This window comes from Cydia pomonella, chromosome 13, assembly GCF_033807575.1.
Source record: "Cydia pomonella isolate Wapato2018A chromosome 13, ilCydPomo1, whole genome shotgun sequence".
Classification (NCBI taxonomy): Eukaryota; Metazoa; Arthropoda; class Insecta; order Lepidoptera; family Tortricidae; genus Cydia; species Cydia pomonella.
The window spans coordinates 12,358,256-12,375,557 of record NC_084715.1 but is presented as its reverse complement, the minus strand read 5'-3'; the positions used below and the strand labels follow the sequence as shown (position 1 = coordinate 12,375,557).

Genomic DNA, 17,302 nt, shown 5'->3' with positions numbered 1-17,302 from the left:
CCAAACTTCACAGATTTTCAATATTTATTACTCGAATGCACTTAAATACTATATATTTTTTACAATTGCGTAACATACATATTACATACAACTTATTATGGCAATGAATTTCAGAAAATATATCTAGACCGATAATTTTAACTCGTAAATATCTAATCTTCATTATTGCATAGCATGAGTCCATGGTTAAGTATACTGTTTAGTAAAAAAATAAAATAAAAAAGGTGTTATTTATTAGACACATAACGTAATATTTCTGCTTTCACAATAAAATTGATTCTAAGTTTACGAGTTGAACTAACGCATTAGCATTAAAGTGAACAAGTTTGAAGCTAATTATCTTAAAACACCATAGGTACGAGAGATAACGTTGGTTCGTTGGGTGCCCATTGCCCATTTAAATACCACCTGTTGCTCAGTGGTCGCCCAATAATTACAGAATGGTTGACTCTAATGGCCGGCTATCGTTACAATTTATCGTTAAAATTCTTTATTTAAATTTCAATGGGCACGTTACCGATTTAAATGAGATTCAAGACGCTTTTAAATTGATTTTAACGAAGTTTGTTTACTTACAATTATGATATTAACATTTTTAATAAAAATTTAGTGTAATATAGAATTTAGAAGAGGGAAATTAAGGGAATTTTATAGGCTGTGAGAAAAAAGATCCTGATAATAAAAAACTAACTATGTGTTTATAATATTGTGTTTCATCATCATCATCGTCTCCTAGCCGTTTTCGGCCACAGCAACTGCTTTCTACCGCTGAGAGTGTCGCTGGTGCGCTCTCAGGTGACTGACGTAGCCAATCTTAGCAGCGAATGTGCGGCCACACTCGCTGCAGGTCAGCACCCCTCCGACGTAATTATATGTTATGGCCATAGGTGGTCTGGCCTTTAGCTCGTCATGCTTATCGTCAAGTTCTGTGCGTCGCCTGGCTTCGAATTCACGCACCTGCGTCTGCACAATATGCCTCCACTGTGGACGGTCACCAGCTAGACTCTCCCATGTCGTTGGTTCTATATGAGCTCTCTTCATATGCCGCTTCAACACATCTTTGAACCGCAGAAACTGGCCGCCTCGCTTTCGCTTACCATTTTGCAGTTCGCAGTAGAAGATGCGTTTCGCGACTCGGTCCTGGGACATCCGGGAGACGTGACCGCACCATCGTAGCTGTCGTCTCATTAGGTAGGCCTCTATTCCGGCGACATCGGCACGTCTAAGGATCTCCGTGTTCCTAAGACGGTCGGACCAGTGGACACCCATAATGTCGCGGAGGCATCTCAGATGGAAGCTGTCTAATGAGCGAATATGCTTCCGATACAGGCACCACGTTTCTGAAGCATATAGAAGATTTGGCAGGACAATAGCCATGTATACAGCAACCTTTGTAGCGAGCTTTATGTCGTGTGACCGAAACACCTTTGAACGAAGTTTGCCGAATGCTGTATTGTGTTTAAGTGAGCGCTAAAAGCAAGTTTAAATTAAACAGCACTACAGTAAAGTTATTCGTCATAAAATATAATATGTTGAAAATCTCCTGCATAAGCCAAAATTACCCAGTGCAAAACAAATCTCGAGACGAATAAATTACACCTTCACATTGAATATTATGCGAAATTATCCGACGTAAGTGCAACTTACATGTAATAAGTGTTTGTCAGTTCACTTCTCCTGGGAATTAATATTAAGTGCATGGGCGGGGTAATTACAGGCAAGTAGCGATTATAGTAATAAACAGTCGTATCAACCCGCGGCGCAGACCCGTGTCTACTATCTACCTCATCACACAGTGTAGGTGCCTAGCCTAGGGCTTAATAGAACTCGACATGATGTGTGATGGACGCATATTTATTAAATATGAGCTTAATTGGTTCTATTCATGTTTAACTCGCGTAAGATTTACCTATATATTAAGTTCATTCGATTAATGTTAGTTTTTTATTTAATTAACTAGTTAACACGCGTTTTGATCACATTTTTTAAAATATATTCCTTTTCTCTCTCTCTATTTATTAAAACATGGGAAAAAAGTTATCAAAATAGATCCACGATAGACTCGGTTTAAATATATTTTAATTCGCCACACCTACTTATTTCTTTCTTATGCTTAAAAAATGTAATGTAACAGTTAAGTTGCACCGCAATACTGCTGACAAAGATGCAGACTGCAGACTGTTGTTGTTGCAGGATATGTCGAATCCATTCTCAATTTCCTTAGTAAATAACATTTCTTACGACAATGCTGTCGACAGCAACGCTGTGCTGAAATGCTGTCGTAACTAAAATCTTACCTAAGGAGCGATTACAACACTTGAATTTTGCCGCGAATTTTTACATGGTGAACGTTTAAATACGTATTCTGACCTTCTGACCCTATATGTCTATTTATTTTTGTGTTTGACTTTAGGTATAGGTATTTATTACTAAAACGTTTTATAAGCCTGTATTTTTTTAACTAAAACTATGGATCTCAAATGGTCTAAAATAAATAATTTTTATTTATTTTTACGCGCCCACCAAGGTTTCCGTACTTGTAAGTATTTTTTTATAGCGGCAACAGGAATAATACATCATCTGTGAAAATTTCAACTGTCTAGCTATCACAGTTCATGAGATACACCTTGGTAACAGACGGACAGCGGAGTCATAGTAATAGGGGTCCCGTTTTACCCTTTGGATGCGGAACCCTAAAAAAAAAACATGCAAAAAGTAAAACTAATAATAGTAATAATAGTAATAATAATCTCCTTCAGCAGTCAGGTAAAAGTTGAGTTTTATTTTATCAATAAAATGTGTTAACATAATTCTTTAAAAATCAATGCAAATTATGTTATTTTCAAGTTTAAATAAAACACACCAGCACGCCACAAATAATAATGAGCCTGCTTTATAGGGCCTTTGACTTCAACAAAAGAGAAATTGCTGCTTAAAAATTTGAACCAGTTTTTTATTCGCTGGTTAATTGTATGGGCTTTATTTAGCGGTGTTTTGTTTCACGGCCGCGCCGGCGCAAGAGCCGCCACGCCCAAAGACGCCTGCGCCACTGATTGGTCCAGGATATTCTTTGTCTCACCACGCAGACTTTGTTAAAACCACCATTCAAATTAGCGGTTATAATCGTGCAAAACCCACAAACTATACCTTCTTAGTACTTCCCACGTTTTGACCTCTGTTATTCATTGGCCTATATGTATTATGTGCGAATAGGCACACGAATAATTAATCAAAATAATAGGACGCACGTTATTGAAAATTAGTACTTCTATTAGCCAAATTAATCTGCGATGAGAGTAATTTCACTGTGTCTGTTCATAAACTTAATGTAATTAATAAATGTTGTTGTAATATAATAAACAATACCGGCGACCCTCTAAACGCTTCTAACGATAAAGATCCATCCATAATGGTAAAGTTTAGGTATAGTTAAGCGAAACTTACCGTACAAGAATGGTAAGAATGGTATTATTAAGGTACCAAGTTTTTAGGATATTTCTGAATGAAAGTGGCTGCATTTAATAAATTTCTCTAAAATTATTTAACTTTAATATGATATATTATTATTATTTCATTTTATTAAGCTTAATCAAATATATATTGTAAGAGAAAATGGAGTCTCTTTCTTTAACATTTATGTAAAAACTTATGTATTTTTTTTGTACTTTTATGACCTGCCATTCTGTCATTTCCAAATAAGCCTTATATAACGTTCTGTTGCACATATTAGTTTCATAGATAAAATCGGAAAGCAACTGTATCAATATTAAATAAATATTTGGGTTGAATTTTCTTACATTTTATTAGTAAACAAGTAAAGGCTAATGTCACTGTATCCATCTCTCTATCAAACTAATATATATGACAGAACAATAAGTAAAACTTATTTAAAATATCAATTAGTGGTACTTAGCTCTTTCAAAAGTTAAAGAAAATAAATATTTATAATTTCGACTTACCTGTTTTTTACATAAATGTTATAGATAGAGACCCAATTTTCTACCAAGCTTCACAAAATGGTATATAAAATTTTATAGTTTTGGAGAAATTAATTCGGTTTTTTTCTGCGTAACCACGAATTTTTATTCAACTAAACTTGGCACAATTGCATTGCTGAATGTAACTGTATAAAAAAAACAGCCCATTATCATAAAAGGGCATATTTCCTCCCCTACTTACGGCCTTTGAGTGATCGAGGTGGGACCAAACCCAGGCGTATTTTTACTCTGTTTTTATTGGGCAGGATTTTAATAAATTTATGACCAGTTACACTTCGATTGAATAAAATTAAGCTTTGATTTATTTCCGTGATCAAAGCTTAATCAACATTTATGCAACCATAAAGATGGAAATACCGCCAATTAGCACTTCGAAGTACAATTATAAGACGAGCAGCAACGAAGTAATACGATACATTTAAGTAAATACTAGATTTAGTAGACAGTTGATAAATTTAAATAAAAAAATATAAATATGTACATTTAATCATGTAGATACTTATGTACAGACATTTTTATAAGATAAGTGAGAATAGTACATTGTGCAACGAGGGGGGTAAGCGAAACTTTCCGCCAGCCGCAGGCTGGAGGGAATTAAAGACCCGAGTTTGCAATATTCTCACCCCCGGAGTTACACACAATGTTTTTCATCACACTTACGAAGAAAAAACTAAATTTTAAGCGAAATCATTCTTAAATACGGTGACATATCAAACTTTTGTCCGCCATTATGTAATTTCTCGACAGGTTAGGCATCAAAGGCACAGACCAATTCGGCATTCAGCCACGATTGAAAATTATATAAAAATATTTTAAATTAATCAATCAAATTAATTAATCAAATTAAATAATTTTAAACATAAACAATAATATTAAATTACAAACGTCAGTATTTTAAAAGTAAAACTCGTTTAAGCTACTTTGTTTGTATGAATAAGTGACATAAAAGAAAAAAGCTATAATTCCCTAGGGAGTTATAGCTTTTTTTTTACAATCCATAACTCCCGCGGGAACAAAATAGGCCTTTGTCCTTCAGTACGCCTGCATGAAATAAGATCTTTTTCGAGCAAGTGTGATGAAAAAAATATAATAGCTACGTCTATTACAGTAAGCTCCTATACACAGGGCATGGCATCAAAGCAACTTTAATTCATAAAATGTCCGTATGAGATATACAATTAGAATACTTAGAATAACTAATCCATTTACTCTGTCAAAGATGGTCTAAACTGGCATCCAGGTAGGCACCTAGGTAGCTTAGGTACTTACTGTAGGTAAGTCTGTGTGAATGAATTGAAAAATAATTTCTACACCGTTACTTATGTGTAAGTGTGACAGTGAATATTAAAAAGAAAGAAAAAAACTGTTCTTGTAAATAAATAAATAATGTATAATCAATCCTTAATATATTGTTGTGTTAGGTACATTAGAACTTTCAGCCCGTTGACTCCTTTTATTAAAATAATACAGCAAATGCTATCTTCTCGTTATTTCAACTTAACAACAGCTTCTGAGATCCTAAAACTTTATACATCAGATCGCGTGTCCGTAATTCTTTTATATCTGTCTAGGAGCTCAAAGACAAAGCCACTCATGTTCATCCACTGCAACGGCTTCTATCTTTAATCATTTGTGGGTGTTCGTATTTCGTGTAGCACGCATCGCGTCGACTAATCTATCTCTAATTGGGACATGTAATATGGCTCTTGTATCTTTCTAATGCCGAAATTAGGGGCTAAACCGATAATTGAAAATAAAAACTTGTTAATTTGTATTCAGTTCATTAGTTAACACATTTGCTACCAACGTTTTCGTAGCGCTACGTTCGTAGCCGATCCCAGCGTTTTCCCGCTTTGTAGAGGCGAGCGACTACGAACAGAGAACCCGCCGAGCGGGTTCCCGGTACTCAATGTGTGAATCCTAGTACATTGACAGATTATTTGAGAATAACTCACTTCACTGGCTCAGTGACCCAAAAAGGATCTTGGCTTCCGACACAAGAGAACGCCACTCTGCACTATTCTGCGCCACTTCACGCCAGTTGGATACTCCGAGGGCGGACAGGCCTTTTAGGGCTTCGTCACTCTAGCGGTATCTGGGACGAATAATATGGTTTTTTAATGATATAGGAAGAAAACGAGCAGACGGATCCCCTAATGGTAAGCGATTACCGCCGCCCATGGACACCTCAAACTCTTAAGTGCTTGTAAGTGCGTTGCTGGCCTTTAAGATGGTTGTACGCTCTTTTCTTGAAAGGTTGCAGGTCGCATCGGTCCGGAAATACCACAGGCGACAGTAGATTTGAGTATAATATTATCATTATTAATAAAATTGAAAAATATCAAATAACAGTCACTAAAATTTGATGGAACTAACTAATTTATAGCATTCGAAATTATAAAAACTGACTAAAATGGAAATGAATATATGAAGATTATTGGCTCCCTTGACACGTAGTAGTTAATTGCAAAAGGAATAATAAAAATCACAAAGTAAACAAAATCCAATACATTTCAGGTTGTTGTACTTCAAAACCCATCTTCGTGTACTTGAGTACCTAACATTCGGTCCGATTCGAAGAATGATTAAGACACGTTTAAGATCTTAGAAAGATCTTTAAAAGATAGCTAACAAAACGACATGTCAAAATTGACGTTTGTTTCGATTCCGCTGTGATCCCAATAAGATCTATCCACTATATTTCTAACGTCAAAGTGATATTGGTTGCCCGAATCGAGCTGCTTCTGTCAATTATACGACATACAAACGATATCTAAATGAGAACTTATCTAAACCAGAACTTATCGTTATCGTATCTCATTCTTTGAATCGGGCACATTGTTTTCTGACACTTAACGGCATGAAATTAATTCTACGAGTACGTGTGATACACGCAAAACATAATGTGCATGCTCTCACATTAATATTTGCGTGTAGTTACCTTGAAAAGAAAGGTTAAGGTTTCGTCGTAACGAAACATTAACATATAGTTGAATAAACGACGGGAAAATAATAACTTACAAACTATGGGAATTTTTAACAACGAACATTAAACACGACCATAAACTTCGCATGGAATGGAACCAACAGACACATAATTTGAAGAGGACATACAGTTTAAAGTTACGGACCTCAACTGTTGTGTGTTACCATATTATCGTAATAGTCGACTTCCAGTTATTACCAACAAAATACAGACGATTATTGCAGGCAGCTTTCTACAGATAGTTTTGTGGTAATTGAAAGCCGGTTTATAGCTGACTGACGTTTATTGACAATCTTCGTATGTGCCAGTATAGTAACAAGTACAAATCCTTTTTACATTCGTAGCATCTCTCCCTTTTAAAACTACTACCCGACATAATAAAATAAATCTTAACTAAACGTTAAACAGTTAATATTAATTATATGCAGCAATAAACATAAACACAACTAAGTACCACTGACTGATAGCACTACACTTATACTTAGCTAGACTTTTGGGCCCGATTCCAAGCGCGCAACGCACGGGCGGAAGCACCGGGCGGTGGCGCGGTCGAAGCATCCACCGGCGACGTAAAGACCCCCGAGCTAGTGGGAAGGTGCTCCGTCAGAGGCTGCTCTGGTGCTGCCTGAACTTCACCGTCCGATGCATCCTCAAACGCTTCGTCAGCACCCGCCTCGGGTGTATTAGCACGTGCATTCATTTGTTCATCCGGATTACAAACACTTGCCCGTGAAAGTGAATATCTATTTCTATTGGCCGGCATTATTTGATCAACATGCCTTCGCCATTCGATTCCCTGACCCATATCAACCGTATAAGAAACTGGACCTGTTTGCGACTTGACCCTACCTTCCGACCACTTCTCCCCTCTTAAAGTGTAGTCACGCGCGAAAACCACGTCCCCCACATTGACGGAGCGTGGTGTGCCACCAGCGGTCGTCACCTGGCGTTCCTGCGCAGCGCGCACGCCGGCGGCGCGGTCGGGGCGCAGGGCGTCCAGCCGCCCGCGCAGGCGCCGCCTCATTAGGGCTACGGCCGGAGACACACCAGTCGTCGCATGCTCGCAGTTACGATATTGGAAAAGGAAGGTATTAAGTGCGATAGTTACGTCCACGCCTTCGTGCAGAGCTCTTTTAATAGCTTTTTTAATTGTTTTTACCGCATTTTCAGCGGCACCGTTGCCTTGTGGCCTGTATGGTGCTGACGTAACGTGCTTAATACAATTTTCAATACAAAACATCTTAAATTCGTTAGAAAAGAATGGCGGACCATTATCGGTCACGAGCTGCTCAGGAAAGCCAAACCGCGCAAAAATAGATCGAAACACCAGAATAGTTGCACGAGCGTCCGTGTTTTTCATCAAAATAGCTTCTATCCACTTCGAGTGTGAATCAACTACAATTAAATACCGCTTTCCATCACAATCAGCAAAGTCCGCATGCAGTCGACTCCACGGATTCAACGGGTACTCCCATGGATGCAGCGGTGCGTGCGGGGGTGCATCCCGTACCGCGCGACACGCGCTGCAGGCGCGGCAAACCGCCTCAATATCTCCATCAATACCCGGCCAGTATACGTAATGACGAGAAATATTTTTCATCTTGTGTATACCCAAGTGCCCTTCATGTAACTCGTCTAACACACGCTTCCGAATAGCCAGTGGAATCACTACACGGTATTTATATACCAAACAACCCATGTCAACGAACAAATCACTTTTCCTCGAAAAATAAGCCTTTTCGTCCTCACAGCTCGTGACCGATGGCCACCCAAACAGAACATAACCATAAATTCTATTTAACACAGAATCCTTCTGCGTTTCCCTAGCCACCTCTTTGAAGCTAACTGGTAACGAGTCTTCAACTAATTGAACATAGCTTACAGCCTCCGAAGCGCGGCCCTCGCATGGCAGTGGCAGGCGGGAGAGAGCATCGGCCGGCCCATTATCTACGGAACGCACAAACTCTACTGAAAAATCGTAAGCCGCCAGGCGCGCAGCCCATCTCTGCAAGCGACTTGCAGCCGTCTGAGGAATTCCACTTTTATTTCCAAAAATATAACTTAACGGCTTATGATCGGTTCTCAGTGTGAAGCGTCTTCCGAAAAGGTATTGATGGTGTTTAGTAACGCCATAGTATATTGCTAAAGCCTCCTTGTCAAGTTGGCTGTAGTTCCGCTCATGTACGTTAAGCGTCCGTGACGCACAGCTAACGGGCCGCTCGGAGCTATCCTCATACCGGTGCGCAAGCACTGCACCAAGGCCATAGGCGCTGCTGTCAACTGCCAAAACGAGTTCGCGCCCCTCCTCGTAATGCGCCAAAACGCGTTTGCCTAACAAAGCTTGCTTTGCCTCTAAAAAGGCCTGTTTACAAGCGGAATCCCATTTCCACTCAACTCCGGCTCCTAACAACACATGCAATGGATGCAATAACGTGCTTAAATTTGGAATAAACTTTCCGTAATAATTCAACATCCCGAGAAAACTTTTAAGTTGCGACACGTCTTTCGGTTCCGGAGCATTGGAAATGGCCTCCAGCTTAGCAGGATCGGGTCGTAAACCATCTTTGTTAATAATGAAACCTAAATAATTAACTTTATCTTGTAAAAATTTACATTTGCTCAATTTTAAGGTCATTCCCATGGTGCGTAAGCGTTCCAGTACAGCTCGCAGGTTTCGCATATGCGCCTGTTTATTAGGCCCCGTCACGCAAATGTCGTCCAAGAAAACAACGCAATTAGGAATCCCGCGCAGGGTTTCCTCCATAAGCTTTTGAAACTTTTCCGGAATGCACGAAAGCCCATACGGTGTGCGACGGTACACAAAAGTACCCACATGAGTGGTGATTGCAGTGTACGGCTGCGAGTCCTCCGTCAACAAACACTGTTCATAAGCGTGACGTAAATCCAGTTTAGTGTACTGCTCCCCCCCGCTAAGATTAGCGAAAAGCTCCTCTATGCGGGGTAAGGGATAATAATCGCGCTTAAGTTTAGGATTTATCGTCACCTTGTAATCACCACAAATGCGCAATTCCCCACTTTGTTTTACTACCGGTACTATCGGGGTTCCATAGTCCGAATGATCAACGCGGCACAGGGTTCCGTCGCGCTCCAGACGTTCAAGTTCGCGTTCAATCCGTTCGCGCAACGCGAGCGGTACCGGCCTAGCACGAACATATATAGGGTCGCTGTCTGTGAGCTGTAATTGAATGCCTTTTTTACAGGTACCTAATTTATCCGTGAACACCTCTGGGAACTCACTACACAGCTGGGTCACAAGTCTATCCTCCTCTACGATCTCATTGATAGTTATTTGGTTGACCTTTAGAGCGCGTATCCATTCACGACCCAAAAGAGGCCGCCCACCATTTTTGATGACGTACAATGGCAAGTTAGTAGCCCTCATACCGTTTAGTACCACGTCAACCGATAAGTATCCAAGAGATTCGATTGGTGACCCAGAGTAGCAGCGAAAAAAACTATCATTAGGTTTAATTATTTTGTGAGCAAACTTCTGCTTAAAAAAGTCCTCATTGATAGCAGAAATACGACTGCCCGTATCGATCTCACAAACAACATCCTGGCCGTCCACATTCAATGTAATAAAATAAGGTTTGTTACCTTGTGGTGAAACCTGAATGTTAAATAAATCCTCATCAGATTCTTCGTCCATGTAGTTTTGACGTCCGAACTGTCGACCAGCCTGATCGCGTCCTTTGCCGCACATCACCTTCAAGTGACCACGTGTGTTGCATTCGTCACAGTTGTAATGCATATATTTACACTTCTCTGGCCGATGTGCCTTCCCGCACCGCCAGCACTGCGTCTGGTTGCCGCGCGCCGTGCCGCCCCGGGCCGCGGCCGCGCCGCCGCCGGCTCCGGGCCCGCGCCTTTCGCGCCGAGCACTCGCGTGATGCAAACCTTCACCAACATCGCCACCGCCGCCGCCGCTGCCCGAGGTGCTCGCCGGCGCCACCGCCGCGCCGCTCACCTCCGCATGCTTCTCCGCGGCCTCAAGGGCGAGAGCCAGCTCCACCGCTTCTTTATACTGAATGTTTTTTTCAGCGAATATCCGCGATCGCATCGCCTCGTTTGCTAGTCCCGACACGAACTGGTCGCGCAGATTCTCCTCGAGCGAGGTGCCGAAACTGCAAGTGCTCGCTAGATGCTTTAAGTTCTGCAAATATTCGGCGAGCGGCTCGCCGACTCGCTGTCGGCGCAGCCTAAAGACGTGACGTTCTGCGATCTCGGATCGCTGCGGTTCTAGATGTTCCGTTACTAACTTTACCAGCTCTTCAAATGTTGTATCCTCGGGAAGTGTCGGTGAGCACAAGTCACACATAAGAGCATACGTGGCATCCCCGACAACTGTTATCAGCAGGGGCACCTTCAGCTCGTTCTTTACTTCATTCAACACCATATACTGTTGGACTCTGCGGATATATGCCGGCCACTGTTTCGATGTCAAGTCAAAGGTTTCTAACTTCCCGATAGGCATTTTAAAACACAAACGAGCACGATAAATTAACCGAAAACACAAATAAAATCCGAAATCCCGTCGCCAATGTGGTAATTGAAAGCCGGTTTATAGCTGACTGACGTTTATTGACAATCTTCGTATGTGCCAGTATAGTAACAAGTACAAATCCTTTTTACATTCGTAGCAAGTTTATATAGTGATTTACAACTAATAGAGTGGGTACTTCCTCGTCTATAAATAGTAAGCATTGTAAAACCCAGAAAAACAAACTGAATGTAAAACATATGGGAAAAATGTTTTCACCATACCAACTGGTAAAGGTCCTCTTGATTATTCAAAAACTAATGAGAAAGTTGCAGTTTATCCACATTTGGAGCAAAGTAATCAGATACAAATTTTGAGTTGTTTCCTTATGGTAGCTGGTGGAATTGACTTTTAAATAATGATTTTGAATGATTTATTACGTTCATTTGGATTTATTTTTTTAGTATTTCATAGTTAATATTTTTGCCGCGTTGGTGTGGGGAAACATGTTGTGTTCTCAAAAGCTTAATCTAACGAGAAATTAAGTAAGATCATCGATATATCCGCCGAAGACATCTGACGCCATGATTTTAACTAATAGGATTTCACTTTTATCACGATTACGCTTACACGACGCTTAGTGCCCAGAACTCTCGTACTCGTAACGTTTTTACCACAAAAATATGAATATAAGGTTTTTACGATACGCTTACGCGACGCCTACGCTTACGTTCCGTGTGCTGAAGGCTTACCTCTCAATTAAAGTAGCATTCAATTTTAAAATAGTAACATTGCTATAACTTTACAAAATTGTGCCTAGCATGACAGCTCACCGTTGCCATCTAAACCTACTACAGGCTCTCGTTCGAATTTATTCTAAAAATAAAGCATATTAATTGATTAAAATTGTATTTGGCAATTGCAATAATAATCTAGAAAAACATTGTCCATCCTTGTACCAAACGGCTTATCTTATTTATTTCAACTAAAGGGGCTATCAGTAGTTTTAAAAAAGTTCGTAATATTCTTTAAAAGCTAACAAAGGACTCGAGACAAAAAAGGTCCCACGCTCTCATATCTGCCGCAGATTAAATATTTAAAAAATCCCCCGGAGTTTTTTATTCTCCACTTCAAATCGCAAAGTTTTCAAACTAGAGTGCTGGATTGATAACGAAGCAGAAACATACCGACTAGATAAGAGAAACCGATAAGTATTTTCTCCTGCGACCTCGTATCTTAAATTAAGAGCGTCGTAAAAATTGTAACCCTATTTAATGGAGCGTAAAGTTCACTTTTTTAATCCCTAGATGAGAGATATAGGATTTAGAAACTAGAGAACTGGAGCCTTAGAGTATCTCAAATCTTGTGTTTTAATTTGATGTGTAAGTTGTCAACCTGCCTACTAGTTCTAAAGCACCTTTTATATAGTTATATTCTAATCTTTAACATGAAACAACCCATGTTTAATAAATAAAACTTGGACACCAAAACACTTCAATAATTCATAAGAATATTTCAAAGTCGTTTATAAACAGGACGGAGACTCAATACAATACATATTTTATAAACATTCACAGTGTACCTTATAAAGTGGTATCGCTGATACAAATTTGACGGGACTATTGGAAATTATTCAACCCAGTGGACACAGATCGATTCAGCAGATGCTTAATGACCTCTGATATTGATAACTTGCAGCGGCTAGCTACAGCAAGGTGAGCTTATAAAATTAATTTCCAAGAACACGGTTAAAGTGGCAGAAAAAAAAGACTCGTTTGTCCTCGGATAATAAGATCGAGCCGCCATCAGAATAATGGGTAATTTGTTTCGAATAAAAAAAACTGTAAATGGGCTTTAACGCTATAATAAAAACAGAGATATGGGCCTTGGTGGGTCGGATCGAGAAATGAATTTAGATTACAGGTTAACGCCGACTAAGTGTGGGTTCGCTTCACCTGTGCTTGAAAAAACGTTGTGTTCGGTCCACACTCGTCTACCCCCATCATTAGAGGCGCTAGCGCCTGTATCCTTCGTCTTTATGTAAGTATACTTCGGGCTAATTCAAACTTACGTAGTGACATCAAAACGATATCTAAATGATGTCAATCGAGCGTTTATTTTGCTTGTATTTTTACTATTGGACGCATATGTTTTATGAAGGAATGGAGTTCCGTTGATCGGTGTAAACATTGTATCATTGTATTGTTCGTATCGGGCCGTGTGGCCCTGGTCTAAAAACATCCGAGCGGTTGGCTGCGCCTTTTCAGCCTGTCACATCAGACTCTCGCCGTCGACGAGTCAACGAGCCATTTTCGGGCGGCCGCATGTCATCCTACCGGTTCTTTATATTGTTTTTCGTGTCCAATGTTTTTGTACGTTTAAGTTGCTCGATCGTCTTATTTTTTATTGAACTTTCCAAATATGCTTTTCTGATTCAAACGAGAAAAGTTTAAAGTGCAAATACGTGTTTTCGGTGGAAATTCCTCTTGGAATATACAACTTTTTTGTACGCTAAAGTGATGATTTTTCCCCTAATTAATTGGGTATACACGGTATACGAGACTAAAACTAGATATTTACTGTCAGCGTATTTTTAACACCTAAATACTAAAAAGTCAGTTTTGAGTAACACCAAGATATATACCTAAATAATAGTCCTGTATACTGTGTACTGCAGCAGTATATAATAGTCTTATACACGATAATTACTTATACACATTTATTTTTTTACATGAATATATATTTGACTGTTACTTGTGCTGTACATAAACCAAAACAATTACCCGTTATTTCCATCTACTGGCTATTTTCTTGTTCGCAGCATAGTAAGGTTACTCTAACAAATACTCTAATTTTTTGCAGACTATGTTAATATAATGCTAAATAAGCTACCTACTTTAGCTTTTGTTTACTCTGCCTGTAATACGGTACTTTTACCTACTTATACTTTTTTTACTTCTCAGCCGTACGCACGATTATCAGCCCTATCACAGACTTTGACTCCCTGAAAATTTGTAATAAGAAAACAGTTCAACCTTACTTTTTGACAGTTTTAAGGTTTACACTTTCAATGCCAAGCGCCGTATTTTCAATATAAAATTAACACAACTAGCGTGTTCTTGACAGTGTGTTATTTAAGGTATCTGCTGCCTGCTGTAAGGTAGCTGCCTTCTCTCTACATTTTGGAAGCAATAATGTTCGTTAGGAAACATTATAATTTATTTGTGCAAAAGAAAGATATTTGTAGCAATTATAATTCCAGAACAGGGTAATGATAGTTAGCGTTACCAAAAGCGAACCTTGTTATTTTCAAAAAAAGTCCATATTACCGATGTGCCCAAATTTATAATAAAATCCCCCCTAATATCTTAAAACAAAATAATAATACCCGATTCAAAAACATTATAATGAAAATATTAATACAGAAATGTTATTATTCAGTTGACGACTTTTATAGAGATAACTATTTTGATATCACATTTAATAATTAATTTTTAGTCTGCATTTGTTTGTTTTGTTATTTTTGGTCTGTCTAAAATTTATAAAGAATTGTGGAATTGATTTTAAGATATTTAATTATTAATTGATGAATTTTACGGATGATTTATATTATAATATTCTTTCAAATGATTTTTAATTTATTATAACATTTTAAAGATTATTGTGTAATTATATAATATTATTAGTGTTAATATGTACATAAGTCCTTGCTTTGCCCTAACAGGGCCCATGTGAAACTATTTATAATATTGTGTAACATCTGTATTATATGGTCGCAATAAAATATTATGATTATGGTAACCCTCACAAAAGTTATCTTAGTGCATTTAACCGGTTCTTCCTACCATAATTCTAAACAAGTAAGTTTAGCAGCCATAGATAATAAATAGATGAGGTATGCAATTCGGGCACGATACGAGTTAAAGTTTCGTATTTTTTACATTTTACTTTGCTGAAACAGTATTTTGTGAACAGTAGCCATTTTTCACGTAAAAAATAAATAATTATTTAGTAACAATCCTACACCAATTTTAAGGTAAGGTAAACGGGTAAGTAATGAAACGTATACGTACTTATGGTATATTCCATAGAACATATAAACTCTAATAGTATAATATTTAAAAGTATAACATTCACTAAGAATAATTTTTATAACGAATAACAATGAAAAATATAATTTCATAATCAATAACACCCTTTCAGTATACTATTATTTATGATAAAATTCATGTAATATAATGTTGAATTAATATAATTTAATAATATACTTACATATAACAAATATTACCAATAATAATCAAAAAATCTGTAGGGTTATGAGTAGAAACTAAAATATCAACACAAAGAGTTTTATTTGAAAATCAATAAAAAAATTAGTCTGTTCAATTAGCTCGCAGTTCACCTAACACGCTCCTCCTCGCTTCGCTCGTCGTCGCACCTATCTATACTCTGTCAAACAATACTCTTCCGTGACAGTATCTACACGCTCTGCTGCTTTGTATTCAAATATTATTTAAAATGTTATTCGACATTTTGATATGTGTACTAAATGTAGATGATTTCAAACAGAATTATTTCTTATGCTCATTAGGCGAAACAACGATATATTTTATGTATGTTATATCATTATGAGCTTATACTTTTTGAAAATAGAAAATTCGTACATTATACTTAACGTTATTATACGTTATGAACGTTTGCAAAGTAAAATTATACCAAAAGTGCGTATACGTTTCATGACGCACCCAAGGTAATATTTAATAGGTAAGGTATATATGTATTATTTTCTATTATAAATTGTAGGCTAACATAAAACTTTGAAAGTAATATATAATTTAGTAAATATGCTCATTCAAAGTTTTAGAATCAGGCCGCGAGGCCGTGACTAAATACGGGCCCACGCGCGTCCAACCCATGATGAATAATTTCTGTCCCACTCCACGGAAGCTTCTCCGTGTAATTAAATTTATCACGCATTTTATAACTACATAATGCGATTATAATTCAGTTTTGATCGTACTTAGTCTAGTTTTTATGTCATTCTCTACTCGATTCAATTACACACGATATCCATGAATAATTCCATTACAATAACGAAAAGTCTGTGATTTATTTTCGTATAAAATTTATCTTTCAGTGAATTTTTTTCTAGAAATATTGCCAATTATCTAGGCGACGGATTTAATAAGTGATGGAACTGCCTGAAGTTGCCTGCCACTGTATAAAAATTCGGCGAATAAAATGCTCGTTAAAATCACTCGCCACTCGACCCTGAATAAAAAAAAGTTTCGAACGCCCTCTTTATGTCTAAAAAACAGGAAGTGAACCGTATTTAATTTTAATCGTTATAAGCCCGGCAGGCTTTTTTCATCTTCTGAATTAATTTTAATTCTACTTAACATAATAAAATAAAGAACTGAACCAAGTGGAAAAGTGAAGGATTAATTTCAATCCAAGATAAGCGTAAAGTGCCACATAACTGTTAACGGTCTCGAAGCTAACTCGAGCACGGTATTATAATATTACTCGCTACACTGACACTAGCACTACTCACGCACGAAAGAACGTTAATGATGTTTGCCTTCATTTAACTTAGGTCTATGTACCTAATATATTATTTAAACTTTATTGCACAATATAACAAATAAAGTACAAATGGCGAACTTAATGCCAAAGACATTCTTTAACAGTCAACCATCAGGCTAAAGAGAAACAGTAGTAGGCGCAGGCAATAAACAAAAAAAAAATAGAATAAGTAACAAGCAATAAAGCGATAAATAATATATAGGAACGGTAATAAACTTAAATAAATATACT

At 37.9% G+C, this 17,302-nt stretch overlaps 2 protein-coding genes across 5 annotated transcripts in view; one reads left to right on the top strand and one right to left on the bottom strand.

Moving 5' to 3' along the window:
- Positions 1-17,302, top strand: part of LOC133524230 (uncharacterized) — a 125,888-nt gene that overhangs the window by 29,728 nt on the left and 78,858 nt on the right. The gene's annotated exons all lie outside the window — the stretch shown is intronic.
- Positions 7,466-11,479, bottom strand: LOC133524566 (uncharacterized protein K02A2.6-like). The gene has a single exon (XM_061860650.1). The coding sequence runs from the start codon at positions 11,477-11,479 to the stop codon at positions 7,466-7,468; it is 4,014 nt and encodes a 1,337-aa protein (XP_061716634.1).

Excerpts from the sequence above, each read along its gene's own strand:
- LOC133524566 (XM_061860650.1), bottom strand. The coding sequence starts at position 11,479 with ATGCCTATCGGGAAGTTAGAAACCTTTGACTTGACATCGAAACAGTGG.